At 50.2% G+C, this 16,659-nt stretch overlaps 1 protein-coding gene across 1 annotated transcript; it reads right to left on the bottom strand.

The window, feature by feature from the left end:
- Positions 1-798: 798 nt before the first annotated feature.
- ASXL1 (ASXL transcriptional regulator 1) lies at positions 799-15,988 on the bottom strand. Its single transcript, XM_048962658.1, has 12 exons — positions 15,857-15,988; positions 12,871-12,953; positions 10,512-10,620; positions 9,363-9,483; positions 9,189-9,286; positions 8,818-8,911; positions 8,391-8,543; positions 7,808-7,971; positions 7,608-7,704; positions 7,040-7,145; positions 6,024-6,639; positions 799-5,298 (listed from the first exon to the last, which is right to left on the bottom strand). The coding sequence occupies exons 1-12, from the start codon at positions 15,914-15,916 to the stop codon at positions 2,392-2,394; spliced, it is 4,608 nt and encodes a 1,535-aa protein (XP_048818615.1). The 5' UTR covers positions 15,917-15,988; the 3' UTR covers positions 799-2,391.
- Between the last annotated feature and the right edge of the window lie 671 nt (positions 15,989-16,659).

Below are 16,659 nucleotides of genomic sequence, written 5' to 3' on the forward strand. Positions count from 1 at the left end.
ACACACACGAGGCCCGGCCCGGTGTTCCCATAACACAGCCCAGGCTTCCAATTATTTAACAGCACCGGAGCTCACCTAAGCAACGACCCTGCTTGGTTACTGCAAAGACCCGCAGCGGTGTTTGCAGACCCCTAGCAGGCAGCAGAGCATCAGTTCAGCATGAATGGTGAGGCAGCACCCAGGGCAGGCGCCGCGCAGCCATGCGCTTCCCTCCTTGCAGCCCCAACCCCGACACATGAGCTCACCACACACAGCACATCCACGCACCGAGGCCAGGACTGAGACACAGAATATCACCATTTGCATTATTCCTTTCCAAAGCCTTTCCTGCCTGGAAAAAAAAATAAAAACTATTGCAATAAATTGATTGGTAGCGAATTAAAAACAACTCGGTGTAACTGGTGTCGTCATCAAGCTTTTGCCAATGTTTCAGAGCCAGGCACGGGGCAGCTCTGCTCAGGGATGGCCCCTGTGGGCTCAGCAGTGCCTGCACCACTCTGAGCTTTGCGGCATCGCCTCCCCGGGGTGGGCGCACGGCCTCTGGTTGTCTGCAAGGGTACAAAGAAAACGACGGGATGAAGCTGAGCCAACAAACAGCGCCCCTTCCCCATCCCCTGAGCCAAGCTGGCGAACGCTCCCGCTTCAAAAGAGAGGAAAGAAAAAGCGACGTCGCCACAGAGAGCGATTTGAGGAAAAGAGCACTGCAAGCACAGACGCAGCTTGTAGAGAGTGTTTATTGTTCCAACACAAGGGATGTACACCAGGCGGCTCGGCGCAGCCCAGGGCCCCCAGCAGCAGAGCCCACCGCGCTGCTCTCTTTGGTTCGCGCTCCTCCGCTCCGAGCCCAGGTGGTCGCCGTCTCCCTGCAGGTGTGTGAAGGATGAGCCCTGCAGAGGCCAAACCTGGGGCAGCCCTCAGGGTCGCGTTTCCATTAGAAAATAAAAATAATAAAAAGAAAAAAAAAAAAAAAAGAAAAAAAAAAAAAGTGCACAGTCAAGGGAGGTAGGAGAGAGCTAGAAAAGGTACAAGCAGAAAAAAAAGTACTAAAAAAATCCTATTCCTTCTACTGTCTTCTTAAGGAATGTCTGAGTTCTGCTCCCACTGAAGCAATTCGCGCTCGGGAGTTGCTCTGGAGGAAGAGGAGCTGTTCTGCTGTCAGCCACCAGAGGTGTGAGGACATCCACCTTCGTGCACCACCGGGAGACACAGCAACAGCAGCAGCTGCACAAGGTCCAGGAGTGAAGCACGGAGCCCTGGGCACGGCGGGCAGAGCCTCACCTTGGGCGAGACAGAACACAGCTGCTCTGACTACAGATGCAGATTAACAACTAACACCACTTTAATGCAATACTGCTGGAGAGCCCGAAAAATCCAAGGAAAAAAGAACCCTTTATGTACTATGTACATTACATCCATTTACAGAGTTGGCCAGTACTGTGTACAACATATAAATACATGTTCAAACAGATGCATAGAGGATACTTACAGGAGCCAAATAATTCACTTTATACATCCAAGAATGAAAATATATATTAAAAAAAAAAATAATAATAATGAAAAAACACTGCTTTAAATGTTAAGATGATCGTCACACAGATGCACAGCTAGACACTTGCAAGTGGTCAGATGCTGTCACGGTAAGGTCCTCACTGCAGGGCTGCAATGCACAGACGGCTGCTGGCCACGCACTGTGCTTCTCAGAGCCTTCCTGCATGGACGTGTGCTACAAGGAGGCTGCAGCAGCCTCAGCCTTCAGCCGGTGCCAGAGTTCAGCTGGGCAACCCAAAGCCACGCACATCCTGCAGGCAGGAGCCGTTTTCCCTTGCCACGTGCTGCCTATTCTTCCTCTTGCAGCTCCAACCACAGAGCGCTTCGCTGCTCACCGCGTCCAACCTTGGCACCGGAGGCATCTGCGTCCTGCCTGCACTGCTGTGCTCAGCACACAACCGACCTCGGAGATGGCAGAAGGGGAGAGTGGAAGACTGTAGGGGCTAACCTAGAGCAGCCCTGAAATAGAACGCACCCTGTTCCAGTTCCTTTGGATGTAGAGGTCTCCTCTCCGGAGGGTCCACGGATGCCACAGCAAACTGCCTCCCAGCCAGGTGTCAGCTTCACACACATCCCAGGGCACAGCCAGCACGTCCATGATAGCACAAAGCAGAAGGATTGGCTCCGGTGGGGCACAGCCCACAGAAATCGGAGTGTCATCGTGAGCAAGGAAGGGTTTTGCACTGTAGATTTCAGTGGGAAGGAGAGTCAACTTTCCTCACCGAAACGAAGTATAATAGCATTTCTACTATAAACAGAACCGTATCCTGTGTACAGGTTTAGGATCAGCCGTTATCAAAATACGCACACTGAATATACAACCTGTCCCATGGCCATAATTTATTATCTCACCACAAGGCACAATACACAAAGCTTAGAGGGTCCTATACAGTCATCGTGACAAAACGCCCCGCAGCCTTTACACATGATCATGGCTTTAAGGCTGCACGAACACTTGAAGGATATTTCTTCAACGCTGCTGCTGTCGGCGAACATCTGCACGGAAAGGGACGTGTTGTGGTTTGCAGCAAAGTTCGCTTTGTGGCTGAGCTGCATCATGCTTCCAGCGAGGCTTCTGGGAAAAGCTGGAGCGCTGGATGAATAATTAAAGCTGGTGGAATTGAGCTGCAGCTTAGAAAGCTTCCCATAAAACGCTTGTTTGATATTGAACTGAGAGGGTATGGAGGAAGGCTCCAAAGGGTGATTGTGTCTTTTTCCTGCTTCCCTTGAAAGCTTCAGGAACGGCAAGTCCATCGCCACAGGAACGCTCTGCGAATGCTCCCGCAGCTCCGCAGGGTTTGGTGCTGCATCCTTCTGCCTCTCCCCGCTGCCCTTGGTTGGGCTGCCACACGCCAACACGTTCTCATTTTTTGGTCCTCCCAGGGTGTTCCCGTGCTGCTTCGAAGCCCACTCTTCCCTTGCAGCCGGCATTCCTTCTGCAGACGCACAGCTTTTGGTCACAGAAATCTGTTTGCTCGGGGCCAAGGCTCCCATGGCTGACACCTGATCCGAAGCCCTCGAGTGATGTAGCCTAACGCTGGGGTTGCAAGGAAAACCAGAACCGAAGAGCTTTTTGCCTTGAACTCCAACATAATTCTGATTGACAGATGCATTCCCCATCTGATTTGGGCCAAGAGAATCTACATTTGGAGATAAAAACGGAGGCTCTGGAGGCAGGTTCGGCTCCTCAGGACTCTGCTTTGTGACATTTGTTAATGGGTTATGCTGTGGCACCCGATGGACCTTAGCCAATTCTTTTTGCTCTTCAAAGCTACAGGAAGAAAACGTTCTTTCCCGAGGGCTCATGTCTTCAGGCTTCTGAGAGGCACTTGCCACATTTGCCAGTTGGTCTTGGCAGCTTAAGGTTAAGCCAATTTTGGAATGTTTTTCTGGAACGGGCTGATTCTCCATACCCTCCGCTCCAGGCAATGCTGCTCCTGACCCACGTGTCTTCTCCTGGGGATCTACAGAAGATCTCACTGAGTGGAACTCATCACTCCTGGTTAGGGCACTCGTCTTTATCTGCACATCTGGGCAAGATTCTTTACCAAAATAGCAATTGCCACCTCTCTCCATTGGCACGGGGAGGCTTTCTGACTGCTTGTCCACAGGCGGCCGCGCGCCTTCCACCTCGATGTTGGTGTGAGACCCAGGGAGAACCTCTTCCAGCAGACGGTTCCCCTTAAGCAGCTGCTTCACCAAAGGGCTGCTGGCATCAGAGGACACGGACTGAGCAGAACCTGATGGCCTCTCGGGCTTTGGGGGCAATGGTGCATGCAGTCCCCACCTCTGAGGTGGAGGTGCAGTGCTCACTGTGGCCACTGAGGAGAAGTCCACACCGCAGGGCAGATCACCTGCTTCCAGAGATGATTTTGAACTAATTTTATCACATTCCTCAGTGCTGCTCTGACAGAAGGAGCCCTTCCTAGCCGCCTCCCTACAGCTGAGGTTTCTGTAACACATCTCCATCTCCACATTCTCATCAACCACGTCAGCTTCAAAATCCGAAGCAGTATCTGTTGATTCACTGTGTGTACTCTGTACTTCATCATCTCCGTTTGCCTTGAACTCTCCAGTCTCCCTCAACGGCTGGCACTCGTCTTCTGATTCTGTTCCAGGGCACCTCTCCCTCAGTTTTTCAGAGGTATCTATCCTATTCTGAGAAACAAAGCCATCACATAAAGAGGATTTCAACAGAGATTCCGCATTCTGTTCCTCGCTGCTCAGTTTGCCATCACTCTCTCTCCCTGCCTGCAGGTGTGTGAAGTTACACAGTGCAGGCACTCCTTCCTGTGCTCCAGCAGTCACTATTTTGGAGTCACCACTATAGTTTTTCACGCACTGTTCCACTAACGTTGTTTCAGAGCCATTAAATCTAAATCTTGATATCATGTTCTGCTCGTGGCATTCTTTACCACCTGATGGCAATTGTGGCAGAAGAGCAGGATGACCGGTGGAATTCTCCTTTACATCAGAAGGATGTACAGCGGGAATACCAACATCTCTGAGTTCTGACACAACCCTGCCTCCTGCAGGACCCATCTCAGCTCCCTGCGCCTGGGCACACGACAGATCGACTGCGGGAGGAACCACGTGTGTCACCTCTGTGCTCTGCCCCTCCTGCGACGCAGCACGTGACGAGGATTCAGTCCTGGCATCGCAGAAGAGCTGCTCAGGGCTCTCCTGTGGCCTCTCCAAAGCCGTGCTGTCCAATGCCGACGCCGTCAGAGCATCACAGCGCTGCCCTCCGGGCGAGCCATCGCCGGACTGAGCTTCCCCTGAGCCAGCGCCCGCGGCGCACTGCAGAACACCGCTTCCCTCAGCCTTCGAAGAAAAGGAGTCTTGTTTCGAGGAGGCAAAGGAATTTGCGCTGGCTGCCTGCGCGGCCGCCTCGGAGCTGGCCTTCTCTCCGTTCAGACGGAGAGCCGAGAGTAGTTGTGTTCGCTGTAGATCTGACGAGCGCTTTCGCCGAGCTCTCTTTGATCTTCTGCGTCTGCGATGGCTGCTGCGTTCTCCTCCACCCCCCTCAGAGTTTCTCCCTCCGCCGGGGCCGCCTCCACCACCAATGGCGGCGGCGGCAGCTTCTCGCTGGGCTCGGGCCTGCAGAGCACGGGCCTTAATGTCTGCGAGAGTTCTGGCCCCGCTCCTGCCCCGGGCGGAGGGCTCCGTGTTGGGGATGATCCTGGGGCATATCTGGTAAGCTGGCTGACCTTTAACCACCCAGGGTGGTTTAATACGTGAAAGTTGAATCTGAAAGAAAAAGAGAAAACACTCGGTTGTAACGCTCAGCCATTTTCAGACAGCAACATGCATTTTCTGAACGTCTTCTTATCGCGACGTTTCGTTAAGGAGTTAAAATTCCAACTTCAACACAAGTTTTGGCAGAGCAGCAGCACGGTTCCCGTAACCCCTGCTTATGTGCTCTGTCATGCGGGATGTAAAGCTCACTCGCTATGAACGCTGCCTCGCCAGAGCCAGCAGACAAACATGAAATAGGTGCTTTGCCTTCAGACCTTCATAAATCAAAATGGTCTCCTTTACATCAGGGTGACTGCTCTGAAGCTAGCAAGATGGATGCCTCCAGTTGAAATAGTGTAAGTCTGAAGGAACACTTTTCTGCCCCCAAAAGAAAGGAACGGGGAAATGACACAGGATAAAGAATTTGATTTGAAGGTCTCTGTCGCAACGAGTCAGCTGGTTTCAGGAAAAATGATTTCTGCATCCACAGAAATTAAAATTAACACAGTAAGTCAAGGTTATGCTGAGCTCTTGCACAAAGACCTTGGAATGATTTTCCATTCTTTGCCCTTCTAAACAAGATAGTAAACTGGGGCAATCAGAGGTACTCAGCCAGCTCTGCCAATGAAACCCTTCCACTTCTGCTAACATGACAACACTTGACATTTTAATAATGTTTTGATGCTACTAAGCGTGAGAGCCCTGAGATAGCAGGCAGCTATAATTCTCTTTCCTACCCGGATGGGTGGGACTTTTGGCTCCTCTTTAGTAGGTTGTGGCTTTTCTGAGTGAACACTTTCAATTGTGTTACGAAAGGACTGACGATCTTCAAGCCGGGGCTTCTTTTCGGGGAAGGAGGCAGAGGCAGCCTCCTCAAAGCATTTCCTCTTCTGGTCCTTTGGTTCCCGAGCAGGGCTCTCCTGGGACAAACAGGGAATCCTGTTTGCAGTTGCCAATGACAGATCTTCCGATTTACTGTGCAGTTTGGAAGTCTCTGGAGAGAGATGCGATTCTGAGTTCTCTGGCTTCAGCACTGCAGCAGAAGCACTCGTCAGGTCATCTTCCTTCTGGTCCACCTCAGACTTTGTGTCTTTATGAAGAGAGGAATCCGGTCCCACAGAAGCAGTGTCTTTGGAAGCCTCTTTTTGCTCAGAATCACGCAATTTGTACAGGCTCCTCCTGGCTCTGCATCGCAGGTCGCCCCTGGAGCGCTTCTTGAAGTGCCCATCCCTCTGCCGCGTGGAGGGACCGCGTGGCAGCCTGCTTTCTCCTTTCACAGACAGAGCTGTCCTGTTCTCGGCATCTTCTTGCACCAAATTCTGCTCCTGGGATTCTTCTTGGGTCAAGCCCAACCTGTAAGGCCAACGCAGAAACTAGTTAAGATCTAAAGCTCTAAGCATCTCATCTATTATTCATAGCCGTACCGTCACCACTATACATAGTAACATACAGATTACAAAGCAGAGACTCATCAAAACCTCATTAAGTCAGCCTGCAATGAGATAATCTCTGTATCTGCTATCCCACATTATTGTCACAGGGAGTAAGGGAAACAGGCAAAACATAAAGATACGTGATGGGAAACAAATCATATTAACTTGTCTTGAGGACAAAACAGATGGGCTATGAAATTCTGCTCTGACCAAGCCAATTCCCCCTAAGGAACCATCTTCTCATGTATCCACAAGCAGAAGCACACACTGCCACCTGCATAAGCATCCATAGAAAGGACAGACGGGGCACAATTCCTTACTTTTGTCCATAGTAGTCCTCAAAGAACTTCTCCTTCCACTGCTCCACTCTCTTCTCCTTCTCCATCTCCTGCCGAATTCGAACTTGCATTTCATGTGTGAATTCACCTACAGGGATTGAAGATACTGAAATTCAGTTCCAAGCAAAACTGATTTTGTAAAAACGATCTCTTTTAACAGTGTAGAACTGAAGTTATATATAAGGATGCATGTTTTTCTTATTCTCTGCTTTCTGCTCCACTATGGATCCACGTGCCACCTGCAACTATTTAAATGCAATAGTCACAAAGCCTGAAGTAAATCTGGAAATTAAACACTGTATTTTACCACTTGGAGGTCACCATTCAAGAAAAGGTAAGTCTGGCACCACTTTACACCCCCACTGTTTTGTTCTGAATATCCCATGGCATCTAGAGAATATGAAATCCATGATTATAAAGGAAAATAAAGACGAGCTGGGGGCAAGACAGCCCCATATACTGGGACTACATTCCCACTCCCTAACTGGGAAAGAAAGCCCTTAAAACAAGTACCTTTTCTGCAAGCACCAGAGAAAGCAAAGCAACTCACCGTCAGCCAGGCGTTCCCTCCAGCTCTGAGCAGCATGGGTGAAAAATTCATTATTCAGAGCGCTGCCACTGAGACGCATCAGCCCATCAGCCCCAACCTTAGGGGACAAAAAACAGGACAAAGAAAACAGTGCTTCAGCTGTCCTGCCAGGAAGAGCCAATAGGGTGAACAGAAAACAACCACGTGCTGCACCGTCCTACCTGCCTATCGACTTCTGGAAGGAGGTAAAGCAGCTGCTGCTGGAAGTGCGATGGGAGTGCATTAAAGGTCCTGGAGTTTATCAGAGCCCGCAGGTTTGTGTTGACAAGAATGGAACCAGGCGTTTCAAAGTCAATATCCTCACCCCTGTTTCGTTTCATTTGCCCTGTAATTTAAGGGCAGGCAAAGAAGATAAAGCATTATTGTATAAAAATGCATCAGCATTACGTGCAAAGAAGACACCACAACAGACCGCACTGTAAACTACTGCAGCAAAAGGAGTAAGTAAAGACTGCAGTATTCAAGCATGAAGAATGGCTTCTCAACGATGCCAATTAATACTAAGCACGCAACTGGAACTTTGACACGAGTCACACTGCTGTCACATACAGACACAGTTCTCAATACCATTTTCCACAGCAGGAAACTCTTAAACAACTGGTTCACTAAGTTTGGAGAGAAAGATCCAGACCACGAGCCTTAAGATCATCATGTGCCTTCTAAAGGAAGGGTTTTCTTTACTCAGAAATACAGAGATGTCATCACTGCTGGCTTTTATGGCCTGACTGTAACAGAAGCACTCACCAGCTGTGGGCTTTCGGATTCCTCTGAGCAGCTGTGGAGGATCCCTGTTTATTTCTGTCCGGCTGCGCAAGGTGGCACTGCACAGAGCCAAAGAGCTGCTGCTGCTGCTGGATGTGCTGCTGCTCTCCCCATCAGCATGCCTTCCTGTGAAGCCTAAAAGCAACAGAATTTTACAGGAATATGCAAAGAACAGAAAACCAACTTGCAGAGTAGTTTTTAGCCCTTCAGAATTATCTGCTAATAAAAACAGTTCGATTCTTACAGGTTACTGGCTGACTGAGATAAACGCACCCCCAGTAGCCCAAATCAGTCACATGCATTCTCAGCAAACACTAAAGAAGTCCCCAGGCAAACTTTCTGTTAGGGACCACTGATCAAAAGCTATCCACATATTTATAAGAATCATCAAGACAAAAGCAATGCTCACCAGATGCAGACTCCATGTGTGCCCCATTTACTTTCAGTGGCGTTAAGACAACACGTGGCAACATGACACCTGTCTTTCTCTTTTGTTTGGTTGTCTGTGGTCCAAAAAGAAAACAAGAAGAATACAAAGGCACAGTGACACGATGGGAAGGCAAAACAATCTTCCAAGCAACGTATTTCCCAGTTAAAGAACCACCTAGCTTCAAGTATCAGTCACTAACTATATTTATGAACAGCAGAGAACTCAGAACTTCAACCCTGTACGATTTCTAGAAGCTCCTCACCTAAGCACACAGCCCCACCACTCTCCCTGAGGCACCTGTGCACCCCTGGTCCCTGTCACACAGCATGGAAAGCTGTCCTCTCTCCTACCTGTGAGGCTGTTCTGTTGCTCTCCCTGGCAGTAGAGGGTCCCTTGCTCTGAGATTCGGTGGAACAGGAGGCGTTGGAGGAGGTTTCATCAAGGGACACTGAAACAGACGAGCCCTCAGCCAAAAACAGAAGTGGATACTTGCAGCTTAGAGATGAATGTTATTAGACACTTACCATCATTGTCACCACTCACAGTGCTTGTTTCATTGGACTCGCAGCTTTCTGCATCTGCTGTATCCTCCAGTTCATCCCCTTCTGGCACAGACAGGTTCCGAGACCACTGCAGGGCATCCTTCTAAATAGACAAACAAAACTCAGGTGGCTGCAATCCTCCTCCCAGCCCCTACTGCTTAAACCAATGGGAGCTTCACAGCTCCACAGATAGCTTCACATAGCTTCACAGATACAGGTTTTATTTTGATTTCTTCCCTGTTTTAATCCCCTTCATGCAGAAAGAAATGTAGGCTTCTAGAGGAGCAGAAGTCACATAAGCCATGAGCACACTTTGAGGACGTTTCCATCACATATAACTAAAGCACACACCAGTAACTTTATATCAGTCTTGTGAATCAAGCACACAGTTTCTAAGGAAGAGAAATATCTCAACATCTCATTCTTGCTAGCTAAAGAGCATCACTCAAGAAGCCAGCTACTAAGACAGCAAGCTTGGGAGATGCATTTACTAACTGTGTAACCAAAACCATTTCAAGTCCTTCTGTTTTTTCCAAAGTGTGACAGTTTAACAACATTTTCTGATGGCAGTAAAAGAGCTGCAAGATATTAGTGGTCTATAAAGCTGATATTTATCTGGGTATCCAACAGTACAAAAGAATGCCAATGAAAAGCCTGAGGCATTTTCAACAGTGAAGATTACTGGGACAAAAGACTAAAATAAAGCATTTCAGAGAGAACTCTGAAGGAAAATACATTTTGCTATCAAGATTTTACTTGTAGCTGTAAGCCCTCAGACCAACACAAGTTACTGGCTGGCCACATTCCTTTGTGGCTCTTGGATGAGTGAAACAGGGCTATTTTGGTAAACAACACCTGAGTTGAAAACAGAAAACTGGAATAAGCATTTATCTTCTGGTGCAATTCATGAAATAACAGGCAGGTTGAAAGGACTGTACCACATGTGGATGAACACAGCAGCAAGGTACAAGAGCTACGATGAAATAATGAATTCCAGAGACGCTTTCACACAATGATCTCACAGCAGCACTCAGCCCATGCGATGCTCAGTGACACTTTAGCACTCAGCTACACACAACAAGCACAGCTCGCAGCTCAGCCTTCAGCCCAGAGCACAAACTCTGTATTTACCTTCAGGGTGAACAGGCTGATCCGTCCAGGCAGTTTGTAGAAGAGCCCATCGCCTCCCCTGGAATTGGAATGGAGCATGGCGTTGAGGCAGGCCAGGGGAGAGGTGCCACTGAAAAACAGGAGGGTGCAAAAGGGATCATTTCCAGAAACGGCCCAAAATGAAACATCTGTTTCAATCAGCATCAGCTGCTGACGGAGGGGAACAAAGATGAGACTCATTAACCTCACAGGACAGGCACTGCAGTCAGAATAGCATCACTGTTTCCCACTCTGACCTGTCCATTTGCCTCAGCACATCACAGCAAAGCAATCTGCACAACACAGGAAATGTTAGGCTCGTTTTGAAGTTACTCTTGGTCATTTTTAGTTACTTCTTTCATTACACATTTCCTCCGTTACCCTGCTTGTAATTTTCAGACCAGGATTGATTCTACTGAAAACCAGATTCAGTCAGCAGCAGCAAAACAAGAACAGAGACAGCAAAAATGGTACGCATACGTATTTCTGGGATGTCTTTCCTGATTTAACTCTGCACTGGCAGAGTTAGATGTAAAAGGTCTGAGGAACCCATTTGGCAAGCCCTCACAGTGCCCCAGTTTTGCCATTTGTGACCAAAGCAGCCATCCTACGCTCACAGCAATGGAACTTCCGTGCCATGCAGCCTCATGTTTTCCAGTAAGTCACACAGGGGCATGCAGAAAGCTACCTGGAAGAGACATTAAAGCAGTCCTGATTTCACTGTTATTAGAAGTGAAACTGAAAACTGGATGGAGACAAAAAGAAATCAAAGAAAATCATTCTCATACTGAAAACTGAGTTCAGAACCATTTCTGTTTTCACTCTGCGTTGCATTTGGGTGCTGGGCGTTTATTCACAAGCCTCAGCAGCAGACAAAAATCACCCTCAATCATTTTTAGATACCATGAAAAAAATTTCCCAGCCTTCTGGCCTGTCAGACAGTGCTTTCCCTTCAGTACTTCACAGAATGTTTCAAGTAAGCCAGCCAGCCACAGAGCACATTTTCTTGAAATGGCAAAAAAACACCAAAAACAAAGCAACAGAAAAACCACAGACATGTTTCTTTTTTTTTTTCCCAGAAGGAGGGAAAAACAAATGGCCAGAACTTTTCCAGGAGGAAGATTTTGGCTGTGCTGCTGGGTGCTGACATCCCAGCTTAGCACAGGGTCCATAGGGCTGCTAAGATCCAGGCCCATCCAACTGGTTGAGGTCACCCCCAGAGCAGGACAGCACAGCCTCAATACTGATGCAAAAGGAAAACCCCCTCCCGAGTCGCTAAGCCGTTTCCTTCAGGAAATGCATTTTCAGGAAGGGCTTTTATTCAAGTAGCAGGAAAACCTGCTGCATGTTTAGCAGACAGGATCGCTGCCTGTGTCCTGTGAACAATTATGCTGGGAAGAAAACAGGCTTTTCTTACAGCAGAGAGTTAACAACAGGAAGGAAAAGCAGACATCCCAAAGGAAACCCAGTGACTGCCAGATGAGCAATGCAGCTTGCAGGGCTCTGCACAATGCAAGGTTTGGTTTGCAGCTCCCTAACGTGAGAGGTCACTTGGCACAACTGGGAGAAGCCCAAAGCAACTGCTGCTTCAGGACGTTCCTGATGCAACCTGGAGCAGCAGAGATCTTCAGCTACCTGCATAAGGTGGAGGACTGATCCAGAAAGGCACGGAGTATCCATTAAAATGAAGCCACTTGGCAGCTTGCACTGGCTGGATTCTTCTGAGAGCTGCAATACCAAAGCACTGGAGATGTGTGTGGTGAAGAGCCCAGCCATGGGGTGAGCATTCAGCAGCCCCAGTGAAGCAGCAACTGAAGAGGACATATCTGTACAGTGTCAAGAGCCACAGCAGTGTAAGCAGTGCTTTCACAGTGCTCAGAAGTACTAGAAGTGCCTGCTGAGTACTGGAAAATACAGTGAGATCCTTCTGAGTCTCCTAAAATGTAATGTCTGCTCTAGAAAGGAAGAATCAGAGGAGACAGAACTGAAACTATTACCAAACTGAAGTCTAGTAGTAGAAAGCACCGGGAGCTACTTCTGAGAGAAATATGCAGGGGGAGTAAATCAGTGCATGAATCAGTGTGGGAGGCTGATCTGCAATGGGCATTTGTGTCACAGCAGATGATGAAGGGAATTCCATAGGTTACAAAAAAAAAATCCAATTAAAAAGAAGTATTATAAGTAACTGTATTGTCAACTGAAATTACCATGCTGGAAAGGGAAAAAAAGGAAGCAGGAAAGCAGGCTGGGGATGAGGCAGAGTCACACGGAACAGTTCAGGCCTTCTATGCAGCCTGCACCACGCACATGCTGGGTTTCACATGTGATCATCAATACTAACCTCATTTCCTTCAGTCCTTCAGCCTCTATGACCTGCAGAATCTGCTTTGGGGTCATTGGAGCATCCGAGTAGTTTTCCAGCACCTGAAGAAGAGACAGAAATACCAAGTGTCATCACAGGCTTGCATCTACCTTCACAGAGCTGCTCAACACACCAGGGATCAGAGCCTGAAATACACCTCAGAGAGCTTTATTTACCTACAGAAGACAGGTGCTAAAAATTTCAGGTACTTCATAGTAAGCATGACAAAAGCCTCGACTCCACAACATGAAAGCCAGGGGGAGCTTCATCAGAACCCAACATGCAACACCAATCTGCTACCAAACAGCCTTCAGAACTGTATAGCATAGTAGTTAGGGACCTTTAATGATGTAAAATGTTCTCCCAACCATATGCCTCCCTACCTCCCAGTAAGGAATCCAGCATTTTTCTGGCAATAAAAATATTACTGGGCAACTGTGTAATTCCTGCCTTGGCTTACTGCATTCAGCTCATCTTATCAAGGGGAGTGCTGTGGGTAAGTGTTGGGAAGGACAGAGCTCAGGAAAAGACAACAATGATTAAGGACACAGAAAAAATGATGGGTAGGTGCTTAAAAAAAATAAAGCTGCATGCCTTTGAAGGAAAATGAGTGAAGTCAGACACTAAAAAAGGCAATAAAACAGATAACAGCTCGTCCTTCCATACATCATATGAAGAACAGAACTGCAACTTACACATGAGGAATTAGACAGGCTGATAGTAGATGTATTTTTAAAGCCTGTGGAAATGAGTGCTCCACAGTACTGGCAGGACCTCGAGGGTTCCAAGAGGACTGACATCTCTGCTCATATGGTCTGCCTGCATTTCCACCCCATCCCTCGGTCAGAGAGAAACCCAACCCCGTGCCTTTCAGCTCTGTGCTTCAACCGTGTTTTCTGATCAAGGAATTATTTAAACCATAGCCACCCTGCATGAAATCTTCAGGTGTTTGAAGATGACAAGAACGGGCGTCAGTAAGCTACTGGGAAAGAACCGCATAGCCTGAGATCCCATGCAACAAACACACAGAGTTTAAAGGAAAGATCAAAGAAAGCAATAAGCCAAATTCGAAGCGTAAACACTTTCAATTCCTTGTCAGTGCAGCTCCAGCACGCCTCCCTCCACTGATCACAGAGCCTCTGTAGGTCACCATCTCTGCACCCTCCTCACACCCCAGTGCTCTGCATCACCCCAATGGGACAGACACTGACAGGAGAACATTCCTGTCTTGGAAAACAAGGGAATCCTTCACAGCTGACAAAGTCTACCTCAAGTGTCGGACACAGCACAGCCTAAAACTGAGCACAAATGAGCGTTTACATAAAAATAAAAGAATCTGCACTCTTGGGAACAATTTCCACTCAACAACTACATACTACTAGTGGGGAGGCTTGCACACCTCCAGCCAGCAGCACCACCCCTACCTGCCTCATTGATGGGGATTCCAACAGGATCTCCAGCAACAGCAGCTATTCCCTGCCCCAAGGAGCCGCCTTCCTCCACCATTTGTAACACAGAGCTGAGGATCCTACATGCCCAGTGATGGAGGCTGAACCATGAGTGGTGTGGGCACCCGGCTCTGACAGCGCCCATCAAACGATGCCACGATTCCAGGTGCCCAACTCATCTCTAAGGGTTTGTTTTATGGGGTATGCATGATGTTAGCTCTGTAGGAGCAGCAACACTAAAAAGCCTTTTACCTGCGATTCTCAGAAACATGGAGAGGAATATGAAACCCAGCAGAGCACGTCAGAAAGGAAAATTAAAAGCATTTTGACAGGGAGCATTTGTAAGCCTAACGTTAAATAAAGATCTATTTTTAGTGGATTTACAATCAGTCCTGCAAGCTGGGAGTGCAGCTATGCAACTGCAGGTCTCTCTAAGTGGATAATCTAGCAGGAGATGGTTCTATTTCTGGTCCTTCAGTTGCTCTGTGATGCTGCTGAGGGCCTGACATCTCCATTCTAGTGTCCAGAGTGCAGGCCCAGAGGGCAGGTGAGAGAAACCATGCCTGGGAGGGGATCTTCACTGCTTCACAGGGGCAAAGATGTGCATCAGGAAACAGCTGCTCGGCCACCCACTGAGCACAGTGCTTGGGGCAGCCCCACACACTGAGGTTTTCACCCATTGGAGCTCAGGACTTTAGGATGAGGAGGGATTTGGTGCCACACAGCCCTGTGCTGCCTGCAGCCCGGGCACAATGCTTGCACACAGCCCCACAGAACCGGGACCCCATAGAGATACAGCGCAGCTCCACAGCACCCAACTTCTGCCCTCTCTGGTTTGTCAAGCCAAAGTCACGAGGGCCAAAAATACAATCATTTTTCACACCCAAGGGGACGCGAGCTGCAGGACAAGAGATGTCCACACAGCGGGGCTTCCCCTGGGCTCAGCCACCCAAACGAACCTCACACAGGAGGAGCACCACGGCTACCTCAGTACAGACCCCAAGAGCAGCAGGGACGGGTGCTCCTTTCCTGCCCAGTCCTTGGCTCCGAGCCTTGCAGTCACTATCTCTGAGCAGCACGAAGCCAAACAGGACGGCCAGCAGCCCTATAAACCCGCAGCCCTATAAACCTCACACGCCGTCAGCTCGCAGCCCGGCGCTCAGCCAGCAGGACACAAAGCTTGCTTTCCTTTCCTTTTCCTTTCCTTTCCATTCCGTCTCCGGGCAGCTCACCGTTCCGCGCGCGCTCCCGAGCACAACGCGGGGCCGGGCGCGCGGCCGCATCCCGTCAGGGCCGGTGCGATGAGGCCCGGCCCGGAGCTCCGCCATGGCCGCACGGCGCGGGGAGAAGGGCCAGGCCCTCCGCCGAGAAACCCCCCATACACACACACACACACACTCATACATACATACACACACATACATACATACGCGCGCGCGCACACACACACGGCCCGGGACGGGCCCCTCCGCCCCCCCGCGGCCTGCCGAAGCCCCGCGCGCCGTTCGGGCCCTCACCAGGCGGGCGGCCTCGGCCCACGTGCGCTCCTTCTTCCTGCGCTGCTTCATCTCCCTCATCCTCCTCCCGCGCTGGCGGCGGCGGGCGGGCGCGAACCGTTAGAGGCGCGCGCGGGCGGCGGCGGGAGCGGGGCGGGCGGCGGCGGCGGGGGCGGGGCGGGCGCGCGCGGGCGGCGGAGCGCGCGGGGCGGGGCGGAGCGGGGCGCGCGGCGGGGGCGGCTCCGGGCGCTACGGGAGGAGACGGCGGCGGCGGCGACTCGGGCCCGACATAACAACGGGGTCAAAGGGCTCGGAGCGGGGCGAAAGGGGCGGGGCTCGGCGACGGCGGCCGCGGTGGGACACGGCGAGCCGCGAGCGGAGGGGCCGGGCGCCGTTTGAAGGAAAACAAAGCGCGAAGGCCGCCGGGAGCCGTAGGCGGCTGCGCCGAGACGGCGCGGCCCCGCCCCCCCCGGAGGACTACAGCTCCCAGAGGGCGCCGCGCGCCGCGGGGCATTGTGGGGCGGCGCTGCGCCGGGGCCTCCCGCAGCATGGAGCGTACCGTAACCGGACGGCTTCGGTAGAACGCGAATTGAAGCGGCCCGGAGGCGGCTGACAAACGATGAAAAGTGGCGCGTTGCGATGCGATAAATCTGATTGAGTTTATTACGCGCTGTGTTTTAGGGTCATTTTACATTCCTAGACGGAAAAAAAAACAAACAAAAACAAATAAATACGGGCGGAATTATCGCCGGGAGGGGATGGGCGCGGGGGGGCAGCGGGACCCCCGGTGTCAAAGCCAAGGGATGGGGAAGGCGGGCAGCGCC

The sequence above is a fragment of the Lagopus muta genome, chromosome 16 (assembly GCF_023343835.1).
Source record: "Lagopus muta isolate bLagMut1 chromosome 16, bLagMut1 primary, whole genome shotgun sequence".
Lineage (NCBI taxonomy): Eukaryota > Metazoa > Chordata > Aves > Galliformes > Phasianidae > Lagopus > Lagopus muta.